At 50.3% G+C, this 12,028-nt stretch overlaps 1 protein-coding gene across 8 annotated transcripts in view; it reads right to left on the bottom strand.

Annotated features, from left to right (window-relative positions):
* Positions 1 to 12,028, bottom strand: part of POR (cytochrome p450 oxidoreductase) — a 64,594-nt gene that overhangs the window by 584 nt on the left and 51,982 nt on the right. For all 8 annotated transcript variants that reach the window (XM_081133304.1, XM_081133305.1, XM_081133307.1 and 5 more), the window contains 12 exons: positions 7,843 to 7,971; positions 6,522 to 6,671; positions 5,819 to 5,943; positions 5,282 to 5,371; positions 4,768 to 4,866; positions 3,564 to 3,680; positions 3,341 to 3,459; positions 1,300 to 1,481; positions 973 to 1,122; positions 407 to 677; positions 171 to 316; positions 5 to 90 (listed from right to left, as the gene is read on the bottom strand). In XM_081133304.1, coding sequence (XP_080989430.1) covers positions 5 to 90; positions 171 to 316; positions 407 to 677; positions 973 to 1,122; positions 1,300 to 1,481; positions 3,341 to 3,459; positions 3,564 to 3,680; positions 4,768 to 4,866; positions 5,282 to 5,371; positions 5,819 to 5,943; positions 6,522 to 6,671; positions 7,843 to 7,971 — 1,664 coding nt within the window. The remainder of the gene's footprint in view (positions 1 to 4; positions 91 to 170; positions 317 to 406; positions 678 to 972; positions 1,123 to 1,299; positions 1,482 to 3,340; positions 3,460 to 3,563; positions 3,681 to 4,767; positions 4,867 to 5,281; positions 5,372 to 5,818; positions 5,944 to 6,521; positions 6,672 to 7,842; positions 7,972 to 12,028) is intronic.

Below are 12,028 nucleotides of genomic sequence, written 5' to 3'. Positions count from 1 at the left end.
TCACCCACAGACGTAGATGTGGGCGCCCCCTTCATGGATCAGCTTCCACAGGTGCTCCTTGTCCCTCTTCAGTAAGTGCTGGACATAGACCTGAGGGCAGAGGGTGGTGCTGGTGAGGAGGCCAGTCTCGAAGCCCTCCACCCTGCCAGAGCCACCTGCCCCTTCCTTACCTTGTGGGACTGCTCCCTGGAAAATGCCACATTGAGCTGGGTGAGGGAGCCCTCTTTGTGGAACTGGGCCAGCTCCTCACGGTACAGGTAGTCCTCGTCAGAGCGGCGGCAGCCATAGTAGAGCAGCGTCTCACCTACCTCCTTACCTGGTGGGAGAGTGGCCAGGGTGAGTGTGGAACCTGTCCCTTCCCTGCCCCTTCCCCTCCCCCCACACCCACCTGGGCCCACACATTTACCCTGCTGCTGTAGCCAGGCCCGTTCCTGAATGAAGCCTATGAAGGGGGCGACCCCAGTGCCGGGGCCCACCATGATGACAGGTGTGGTGGCCTTGAAGGGCAGGCGGAACTGGGACTTGCGTACAAACATGGGTACCAGGGCCCGTCGGCCGTTCTCCCCTGTTGGCTCCTTGGCCCGAAGCCAGCTGGTGGCCACACCCTTGTTGATTCGGCCAGACTTGGTTTCATATTCCACAGCCACGGCACAGATATGCACAGAGTTGGGGTGGACCTGGTGGAGGGCAGGAGAGCTTAGCAGTGGTGCCCGAGGCGCCTTCCTGCCACCAGCCATCACATGAACTGCCTTGGCACGGAGTTCCTGCTCAGGGCTTCTCCATACCCCTCATGGTGCCCAACCCTCAAAAGCTCCTTTTCAGCAGCGTGCAATCTTACAGCCAGCTTCCTGAATATACTGCCCAGTGAATCGAGTGAACTGTCCCAGGAGTTTGGGTCAGAGCTGGGCTGCGCTCAGGGCTCCCATGCACCCCAGAGAAGCCAATGCTCAGAGTTGCCCGGCCTCCCCCCACCTTGGAGGAAGAAGCGATGGAATAGTAGCGCGCTTGCAGCCGAGGCAGCAGCTCACACAGGTGGTCGATGGGGGGCCGCAGGGATGGGTAGTCCTGCAGGATGGCTAGGATGTGCCTTCGAGCCTCTACCACCCAGCTCAGGTACAGCTCCTGGGGAAAACAGAACTTGGGGTGAGACACGAGTGAGGGGACACAGTGGTTCCAGGGGACAGGGCTGAATTTAGAGAGTGACTGGGTGGAGTGGCCTAGGGGATACTAGATGGGAGCTGCAGCCCAGGGCTGAAGTGGTGGCAGTCTGGGTGCTGGGGGTGAGAGCGGCAGGCTCACCTTGCCCTCACCCGAGGAGGAGGCCATCTTGCGCAGGTGTTCCTGCTCCGAGGGATCCGAGGCATACTGTGCCAGCTCGTAGAGCACATTGGTGCGCGGTGGGTTGGTGATGTCTAAATAGTAGGTGAGGGCTGTGCGGTAGGAGGTGGGGCAGGGGAATGGGTGCTTCTTGTTGGATTCCTCTGCAAGGACAGAGAAGGCAGGATTTGGTGAGTGGGGTGCCATGGGAAGGAGGGGAGGGAAAAGGCTGCTATGCAGGAAGCAGGGAGCCCAGCTGGCACTGGAAGCAAGGACAGCTCTGTGGTGCTTCCTTTGCCCTAGGGCTGAGCCTCAGGCTTTCAGCCAGCCTCAAGCTTTAGGCTAGACAGGTAGTACTCATCAGAGGTGGGGTCTTGCTGGGGAAGGCCTGGCACTCACTGTTGCCACTCCAAGAGAGTCTGAGTCCCTAAGTAGCTCAGAGGGCTGCAGAGGCAGGGGCTCCCCCAGTGTGGCCTGCCTGCCTGTGGGCTGGGCCTGGTCTGTGCGGACCCCAGGCTCATGACCATTAGATGCCAACACTGGGGCTTTCAGCTGTGATGGCAGGACCCCTTCAGGTCAGTTTTTATGCTTGGGCAAACGCCCCACCGCCAGCCCTTGCTGCAGCTTTCTGCTGCCACTAGTCAATGGGCCAGGTTTACTGACTTCCTCCCTCCAGTTAGGCTAGAGCAGGACAGAGAGCAGGGCCCAGCTTGGGAGCTGCCAAAAAGCATCTCCCCCTCTTAGAGGCATGACTGTGGGGGTGTTTATGCCTGTGCAGATGAACCTCTGCAGAACTGCCCAGAGGGTTGCTGAGGACACACAGCAGGCCTGGTGCAGGAAGGGCTCAGCATTTTAGGGTTTTGGGCCTATTTTTTGGGGGGTTTTGAACTCCTTACTAAAGCATAACCTACATGAAGTATACAAGTTATACGTGTATAGCTTAATGGATTTTCGCAAACTGAACATCCTTGTGTATCCAGCACCCAGATCAAAAAGCTGGGTGTTCCCAGTACCCTAGAGCCCTCTGTGCTGAGCCTGGAAACGGCTCAGGCTTCACACTACAGGGAAGGGCTGTGTGAGTGCATCTTTTCTAAAGCTACACATCTGCCTTGGGGAGTTCTGAGATTCTGCACCTCTTTCTGAACAGCTCTCAGCAGTAAAGGGCCCCCCACAGGGGGTAAGATTCTCCTGGGGGGAGAGTGAGAACACCACAATCTTCCCAGCAAGGTGTCATCTCTGATGGTAGAGGAACATGCCCCACAGAACGAGAGACCAACCCAGTACGTGTCCACTGTGCCTCCACTGCTGGCATGACTAATATAAAGCAGCCCCTTTTCATGCTATTCCTTTCAAGGGCTGATTCTGGAGCTGGTGAGAAGGAGCAGCCAGGCTAGGATGACCAAGGATGAGAAGGAGTAGGGCACCGCCAGGTAGGGCTGGGCCCAGGTGGGTGGTCAGTGGGGGATGCCAAGGGGTCACAGCAAGAAGCCAGAGCCAGGCAGTCCTTTGAAGCCTTGGGAAAATCCTGTACCATATTTAGTGCCTCTTGCATTCTGTGCACCCTGAATGGACCTAGAGGGCTATTGCGGTTACTGACTTTGATCCCTGAATTTACAGGTGTGGAGACACAGGCCCTGGAGCAGGAGGAAGGCAGCCCCAGGCCCTCAGTGGCCAGTAATGGTAGAGCCAGGCCTGAGACCAGGGCCCTGGCCTGCAGTACCCTCTTCACAAGACATAGGCACTAGTTAGGCACCCGCCCCCGAAAAGGCTATGTCAGTGAGGGGATGGAGGGAACACCAAGGTAGAGGGTCAGAACCTATAGCTACTTTTGTTCCCTGCCCCCCCAGTTTGATACAGGACCAGTAACTGTGGCATGTCGGGTATAAGGGTCCTCTCAGGTACCAGGGCTTCAGGCCTAAGCAGCTTAACCTACGGGCCTTGCCAAGGGACCTATTCCTGCCAGCTGCTTCAGGCCCAGACAGGCAAGGGGGGGTATGGAAGTGGCCTTGATTCTAGAACTCACCATCGAGATTGTTCAGGGACATGACAACATCCAGGTCAGCACCCAGGATCTCACCAATCTGATTAACCAGGGAAGAGTCATTGGCTGGATAAACAGCTACATGGTCACCAGATTCATACCTAAGGGAGAGATGTAAGGCTCAGAAGGAGAGTGGGAGGCCTCTGTACCTGGATCAGGAGGCCTTGAGTGAAGGTGTGGGAGAGGGGGTGGCAGTAGCTGGTACCTGATTTTGGAATCTGAGATGTCTAATTCCAGGTGCATGAGGTGTCGCTCAGTTCCCTGGTTCAGCTTCCGGTTGGTGGTGACGACAGCCAAGAATGGATTCTTGGCATCAAAGGGGCTGGGTGGGGAGGAGAGCAGCTCAGTGATTGGCCAGGTCTTCAGTCTGAATCTCCCTGCCCCAAAGGGACCCTTCTGGTTTCACAGAACACAGAGAACCTCAGAGCTGGCCTCCAAGGGCCATGAGGAAACCTCTCTAATTATGTAAAGGGTACTCCAAGCCTGATCCTATGTAGTGCTCCTGACAACTCCACAAAGTGAGCAGAGCTAGGTTATCAATGTCTCCATTTACAGATATGGAAACTGAGGTTGGGCCCTAAAAACCTGCGAGACCCTCCACACTGAATCCATTGGTGAGCTGAGTGCAAAGGAGGACTGGGCTCTTAAAGGTGGCTTCCCAAGACAGAAAAGGTGCTTGGGTCCCCGAGTGACTGTGTGGAGCAGAGCTGCTTCACCCAACGTGCCCTAGTACAACATGAATAGGAGATAAACTTTTATTCCGTAAAGTCACTAAAATGTTGGGGCTTCCTGTTACAGTAGGACTCCAGCAGGGCTGACTACAACAGAGCTACTGGTCTTGAATCCTGGTGGTACAAGGATTTCCTGGGCGGCTCCAGGAGGAATCTGGACAGCACGTGGGTGGAAGGCAAATCAGGGGCCCAAGAGAGGAATATTATATTTTTCGACACAAAGTCCAAATATTGAGGGAAAATTTAAGGAAATATGCCTTTTTGCCAAAGTTCAACCTAGAACTTGCTATGTCCTGGCTTAAGAACTGGTATATACCTCCCACCTCAGGATATTTACAGAGCAAAATGTCAGAGCAAATTAAATACAAACTGAGCAAGTGCCAGTTTCTCAGAGGCTGTGCCCTGGACTGAGGGACCACTGGGTGGGGAGGGGTCCTGAGAACCCTGAACATGGAGCAGCCTCCCGTCACTGCTCTCTCTAGGCCTCGTACCCTCCCCTGCTGTGCGGCAGAGATCCCCACCTATGCCCATTTCTGGAAAAGTGTGGAGATAAGGACAACCCACAGGATGGGTCTGCGGGGATACACAGGACTACCAGTTGTTTCCTGTCCCCAGGTGTCTGACACAGGGGTGTGCCAAGGGCCACAGGGCCTGGCCGGAACCATGCTCTCCACTCACGGTTTCTGGTTCTCGTAGCTCTTCAGGCGGCCCATCTCACCCATGTACACTCTGGCCATGTCTATGTCTGTGTGGACCACAAGCTCATACTGGCGAATGCTGGAAAGGGAAGACCAAGGATGAGGCTGCGGGTTGGTGGGGATAGGAGGCTGCAGGGGTCAGTCCCAAGACAGGAGGGAAGCTGCACCAGGGAATGAAACTGTCAGTGAAACAATACATGAGGGTCCAGACTGGACATAAGAGGTGGGAGGGAGCCAACACAGAGCTGGGGAAGGGTTGGTGCAGCCTGGGGTTCAGCAGGCTTCCAAATAGTTCTGTGAGAAAGTAAGGAAGGCCTGTCACTTCAGGCAAAGCCCAGCGCCTTAGCCTGGGACCTGCAACCCTCCCTGTATCTGACTGAGTGTGCACCAGCCTCTCTTTCTCGAGTACCACTTCCACCCCACCAGGCCAGGTCTCCCACCCTCAGGAGGCACTCACCCACCGCCCCCAGCCCAATCTATGGGCACACACCTACCTAGACTCTTCTCCAGTGGCTTCCACCCCAAAGTGCTCGCACACAGCTGGCCAAAACTGCTCTCGCCATGTAATGAAATCCTCCTCCAGGCTGGGGAGAGGACGTAATGAGCTAGGCCCCAGGCCACCCAGTCATGGCAATGAGATCCTGCAATGGGTGACCTTCTACAACAACCTGGGCTCTCTCCCCAGCAGCCCCAAGAGCTTGAGGGCTCATTTCAAGAGGCTCACCCAGTGATGTAACCCAAGGCATCAGGAAGTGTCTAGAGTATCTGTGCTAAGTGTGGGCAGCTTCTATCTGAACTGGGAAAACCAGGAAGATGGGGAAAAGCAAAAAAGCCCACTCAGTGGGGGCTGGGGGTGGGCAGCTCCCTTCCCTCCTGTGTCACAGAATTTCAGCAGAAAGCACAGCTTTGCACTGTCCTCATGTGCCACAGCTAACCCCTAACCCTGAGGGCTCCTGACACCTGACAGCTGGAGTAGGGGGCTCCGGGGAAGGGGGGGGGGCAGCATGCAAGGTTGGGTCTGGGGCACTCACTTCCCATCATCGTCGCCCATCCCCAGCTCAAAGATCCGCTGGGCACCAAGCTGCTCTAGCCGTTTGTCCACATACTTGCCCATGGCATTGAAGTGCTCATAGGTCTTGTTCCCAAGGCCAAACACCTGTGTGGACAGAGGGGCGGGTCTGAGGCCTGGCCAGTAGTCAGGGATGGGTTTCCCTATAGGGCTCGCCAAGCCGCTGGGCAGCACTGTGAAGTGGGCCACCTTTGGCCCCTGGAAGTGGCTTTGTTTCAGTGACCTGCAGACCAGGACCCCTGCATAGCCAGCCTCTAAGCCTCAACCTTGGGCAGCCAGTGGGGGCAATTCACCCTCCCCACCAGGCTCCTTGCCCAGCCAAATCTTGGTCAACCAGCCACACCTTTCTTGTCTTTAGTCTCCAGCAACAAATGCCCCATGGAGCAAAGTGGGGCTGGGGACATAGGAGAAGCTCTCTTAGTGCTGGGGTTAAGGGTGGAAGAGGGGTTTGTTCCATTGTCCCATGAGCAGCCTTCCCTGGGGCTCCCTGCCATGAGCTACTGGCCAGCCTCCTCCTGCCCTGTCCTGACACCTCGGCCTGCTCTCGCTGATCAGAACGAAGTGAAACCTCTTAGACATGGGAGTCCAAAGGTCCAGAGGAGGTACTGCAGGCTGCCACCTGGGAGCCCATAGGGAGCCACTGGAGGAAAGACTGGGTGACTCACCGCATACTTGACTCCAGAGAGGTCAACATCCGTCTCCTGGAGCCAGTCGTAGAAGTCCTGAGCATTGTCAGTGGGGTCACCCTCGCCATAGGTGGCCATGCAGAACACTGCCAGGGAGTTCTCTATCTCTGGCAGGCTGCCCAGGTCGGCCTGGAGAGACAAGGGGAGGGCCCAGCGACCATGACTCAGCCTGCTTGAGGTCACGTCTGTACCTGATGGGGTGCAGGCAAGCGAGTCCAGGGGTTGCATGGAGGAGGTGCACTTACAGAGGAAAGGGTGTTGACAGGCACAAACAGGTTGGATTCCAGGCCACCAGCTGGCACTCAGAAGGTGGTTCCCTGTGCATCAGCCCTGGGCACCACCGTGAACCTCACTGTCACTCAAAGTCCCTGGAGCACAGCAGGACCTAGGCTCTCCCTAATTCCTAGCCCACTGTTCACTGACTCCAAACCCAGGTCTGGGGACAGGTAGTAGTGTCTGTCCCCAAGACTGAAGGCAGGGCGTGGAGAGGGTGCAGGGACAGTTTGGTTTGGGAGATGAGACGCATGTGCAGGAAGCAGCTGGCACTCAGCAGAGAGTGGTTCTGAGGGAAGGAACATTTGTTGTGTTGTTGGAGCTGCAGGAGCAGCCGGGCAATGAGTGGCAATGACCCCCAAAGGGGAGAAGCAGAAAGACAACATTCCTCATGTGTAGAGGCAAGGAAGGTCCACAGGGACGGGGGGGCTCGGCCAGGGGATTAGAGCCCAGATTCCCCCTCAATCTGGCTCTTCTGCTGCTGCAGTTTGGGCAGTGGGGTATTCAGATGGAAACTCCATTTTCATTTTTAAAGCCACACTCAATCCACTTCTGCTAGCACCCATCTAGCATTTGTAAAGCCCACTGCGCAGAGTACGAAAGGCTGAGCATGAGCAGTGCTGGGAGCTCACACGTGCACACCTGAGCCAGGTGTTCTTTTTTTTTTTTTTACCTTTTTATTGAATTTATTGGGGGTGACTCTGGTTAATAAAATTATATAGGTTTCAGATGTACAATTCTATATACATCATCTGTATATTGTATTATGTCCACCACCCCAAGTCAAGTCTCCTTCCATCACCATTTATCACCCCATACCCTCTTCTACCCCCACTCACCCCTGTCAGGTGTTCTTAATGTCCTTAAAACTGGGGTCACCTGGACGTCAGTACAAATGATAGGAGACATCCATTCCTGTCTGTCCCTTTGGCTAACTCAACCCTTTAAGCATCTCCATGATCCAGAGTTCTTCCTTAATGCTGCTGGAAGAGCTGGGAGGAAGGGCCAGGGTGCAGTGAGAGCTCACCAAGTCATACTCCTCGGGGTCTGCTGACATGCCCCGCATTCCGTAGCGCTGGGCGTCCTTGGACAAGCGGTTGGAAAACTCCTCAGCAGTCCCCGTCTGGGAGCCGTAGAACACGATGACATTCCTGCCCTAGGGAAGGCCAGATACGCAGGGTCAGTGACAGCACAGGCTTCACCAGGGACTCCAGGTGACCACGGGGGCAGATGGGGCAGGTGGGGCACCTCAAGGGCACCCTTCTTCTGTCCTGCTACAAGTCTTTTTGTAACTCACTCTGGGGCTAGGATCTCACTGCCACAGCTCTGGTGGTGGATGTGGGCAAAGGCCACCCAGATGACTCCAGTCATCAAGGTAATCTCACACAGCTGCTCAAGATAACACTTTGGACAGATTTTTAAATGACATGCAAAAAACACAACATAATGTTCAGTAAAAAAAGATGACTAAACAGTATGTATAGTATAATCCAATTTTGTTATATACCACACCCACATATATGTGTATGTGTGTATATATGTTTATGTTTTGTTTATATACATACATGCACAAAAGAAAAAGACTGGCAAGAAATATACCAAGAGTCTTCAAATGGGGAATTATGGGTGTCTTTTGGGTGATTATAAAAATAATACATATTTATGAAAAGGTAGACAATAGGGAAAAGTACCATATGGATTGGCTCACACGCTCTTCATACCACCCTCCTACTGTGCCTTCTACAGCAGCTACTGAAAAAGCGCCAACTCTGTTCCCCACATTCCCCTGCAGCTAGGGATGCAGCAATCTGGAAAGTGGAAGTGAGACACAGGCCACCCTCTGGTCCCCTTATGTAGACATGAGGTTTCCCTGCAGTGGTATCCAGTGCCCAGTCCCTAGAATGGTCTCTGGTTTTTGTACCTAGCCCCAACTGATACAGGTACAAAGGAAATAAAACATGGATTACAATTGGTTTAAAGTATTCTCATACCTTTTACATTTCCTGAATTTTCTACAAATCAATTAAAATGGTATTTTTAAAATAATCACTACAAAAACTACTGAATAAAGGAGGAAATGCTTATGATACCAGGTTAAGGGACCTAAACAAGATATAAATTAGCAGCTAAATATTTCTGGTAGCATCAAAATATATAAAGCACCTAGAAATAAACCTTGTAAGAAGCCCTCAAGAAGCTATTGAGTGATAAAGGACTCAACCAAACGGAAAGGTTCTGTGATTTCGGAGAAGAGAACTCAACATACAAGATGTCAGTTCTTCCTATACTAATACAGAAATGTAACCTGATCCTACTAAACATCATAACATATGTTTTTTCTTCAGTAAATTGATTCTAAAAGTCCTGTGGAAAAATAAATATGACTCCATCCATGGGAACATTATTTGGCAATAAAAAGGAATGAAATGCAGCCCTCACCACTTTGGCTCAATGATTAGAGTGTCGGCCAGAGGACTGAAGGGTCCTTGGCTGGATTACAGTCAAGCGCATGTACCTCAGGTGCAGGCTCGATCCCCGGCCTGGGGCCCTGGGCGTGTGCAGGAGGCAACCAATCAATGTTTCTCTCCCACATTGATGTTTCTCTCTTTCTCTCTTTCTCTTTCTCTCTCTTTCTCTCTCTCTCTCCCACTCTCTCTGAAAAGCAATGGAAAAAATATCCTCAGGTGAGGATTTAAAAAAAAAAGAATGAAGTGCTGATACATGCTACACATGGATGAACCTTGAAGACATTATACTAAGTGAAAGATGCCAACACAATAGGTCATATGATTCCATTTATATGAAATGTCCAGAATAGCCAACTCTATAGAGACAGAAAGCAGATTAACCATCGCTTGGGGCTGAGGGTGGAGGAGGGAATGGGGAGTGACTGTCAGTGGGTATGGGGTTTCTTTGGGGGTGATGAAAATGTTCTAAAATTGAATGTAGTGATGGTTTGGATAATTCTGTGAATATACTAAAAAACACCAAAAGTGTACACTTTAAATGGGTGAACTGTATGGATGTGAATTATATCTCAATAAAACTGTTACCCAAAAAATAGAAGTGATGGGAAGGGGCGGGGAAGTGCCTAGCACTACCAGATATTAAAACAAGGTATAAAATCTCAATAATTAAAACAGTATGATACTGTACATACCCAGACAGATCAAAGTATAAGAATAGGAAAATACAGAAATAGACCCCAAAACCCATGGGAATTATGTATATGATAAAACCAGTGGAGAAAAGACAGACTCTATTACATGGAATTTAGAATGTGTAAAAAAAATAGTAGTGTTGAAGCCATACCTTACTTCTTAGGCCAGGATAAAGTCCCAGCAGACTGGATTTTAAATATGAAAAAGGAAACCATAAAAGTACTGGAAGAAAACATGAAAAAATTCCTTTATCTTTTTTTAATTTTTTATTTCTAATCCTCATCCTAGGATATTTTTTCCATTGATTTTCAGAGAGACTGGAAGGGCGGGAAGAGGGAGAGAGAAACATCACTGTGAGGGAGACACATCAATCGGCTGCTTACCAGATCTGGGGAGCAAACCTGCAACCCAGGTACATACCCTTGACAGGAATCAAACCCTTAACCCTCTGGTCCCACAGACTGTCACTCTAACCACTGAGCCAAATTGGCCAGGGCCCTTTACCTCTTTAGAGTGCAGAAGGCCTTTCAAATGATGACTCAAAGTTCATAAGTCATAAAAAGAATAATAAAGGGGACTATGTAACTTTTACATGGCAAAAACAAAAACAAGGAAACATATGATAAACCAAGTCAAAGCAAACTATTAACTGGGAAAAATATATATATTTTTTTAATCCTTACCTGAGGACATTTTTCCCATTGCTTTTCAGAGAGAGTGAAAGGGGGAGAGAGGGAGAAACATCGACATAAGAGAGACACATCAATTGGTTGCCTCCTGCACGTGCCCCAACCGGGGCCGGGGATCAAGCCTGCAACCTAGGTATGTGCCCTTGACCAGAATAGAACCCAGGACCCTTCAGTCCTCAGGCCGACGCTCTAACCACTAAGCCAAACTGGCTAGAGCTGGGAAAAATATTTTTAATTCATATCACAGACAAGGGGTAAATCTCCCTAAGAATTTTTTTTTAAAAAAAATATATCTTTATTGATTTCAGAGAGAGGAAAGGAGAGGGAGAGAGAGAGACAGAAACATCAATGATGCAGCCCGCAACCCGGGCATGTGCCCTGGCTGGGAATCGAACCCTGACTGCCTGGATCCTAGGTCGACGCTCAGCCGCTGAGCCACGCCTGGCTGGGCTCCCTAATAATTTTAAGCAGTTCCTCAAGAAGGATCAATCCCAACAGAAAAATAGGCAAAATATTTGAACAGAAAAAATAAATGTCACTATAACATATGAAAATCAGCTTAATGTCATTCATAAGAAAAATGCAAGTTATAACTACACAGAGATAGCCTTTTCTTTAAAAACCTAGAAAACTGGCAGAACCCCAAATTTTGATAACAAACTCTATTGGCAAAGCTGTGAGGAACAGGTTTTCTCACACATTGCTAAAGAGAGTGCCCTGGTATGACCTCTATGGGGGGCAATTTGGCAACTTCCATCACAATTACAAATTCTTTTGATTCAATAATTGCACTTCTGGGCTTTTATTGCATTTGCAAATATGCAAATTGATCTACATAGTCACAGTAGCATCGTTCTAAGAGCTTAAGATTAGAAATATTCCAAGTGCCCATCAACAGAACAGTGTTTAAAGAAATAGAGTACTTATGGTCACATAATGGAATCATGCAGCTTAATAAGGGATGAGGAAGGTGCTTTTGAATTGCTTTTGAATGGAAGGATGGCCAAGATATATCATTAAATTAGCGTGGTCTATAACAGTATATACTATGCCATTTTTTGTTTTATGAAAATGTAAAATAAGAATCTCTTGTTTTTTGTATGTGCACCAACAAGCTCTAGAAGGATCCATAAAATACTAAGAACAATGGTGATGAGTGGCAGGGACCAGAGAGAGGCTTTCCACTGAATAGTTTTTTTTGGATTTTAACCATATGAATGTTGTACCTTTCCATACAATTAAAAATTTAGATAAACTAAAACAAACAAAGATAAAACTACAGCTGTGTCATGACCATAGCTATGTGAGGTTTACATCTGCTCATGGACAGAGCCTGGACTGAGAGGGAGGAGACCGCACAGCA

Source organism: Miniopterus schreibersii (genome assembly GCF_964146895.1).
Source record: "Miniopterus schreibersii genome assembly, chromosome: 3".
Taxonomy (NCBI): Eukaryota; Metazoa; Chordata; class Mammalia; order Chiroptera; family Miniopteridae; genus Miniopterus; species Miniopterus schreibersii.
Note: the sequence above shows the minus strand (reverse complement) of the source record. Positions and strands in the feature narration are given on the sequence as shown.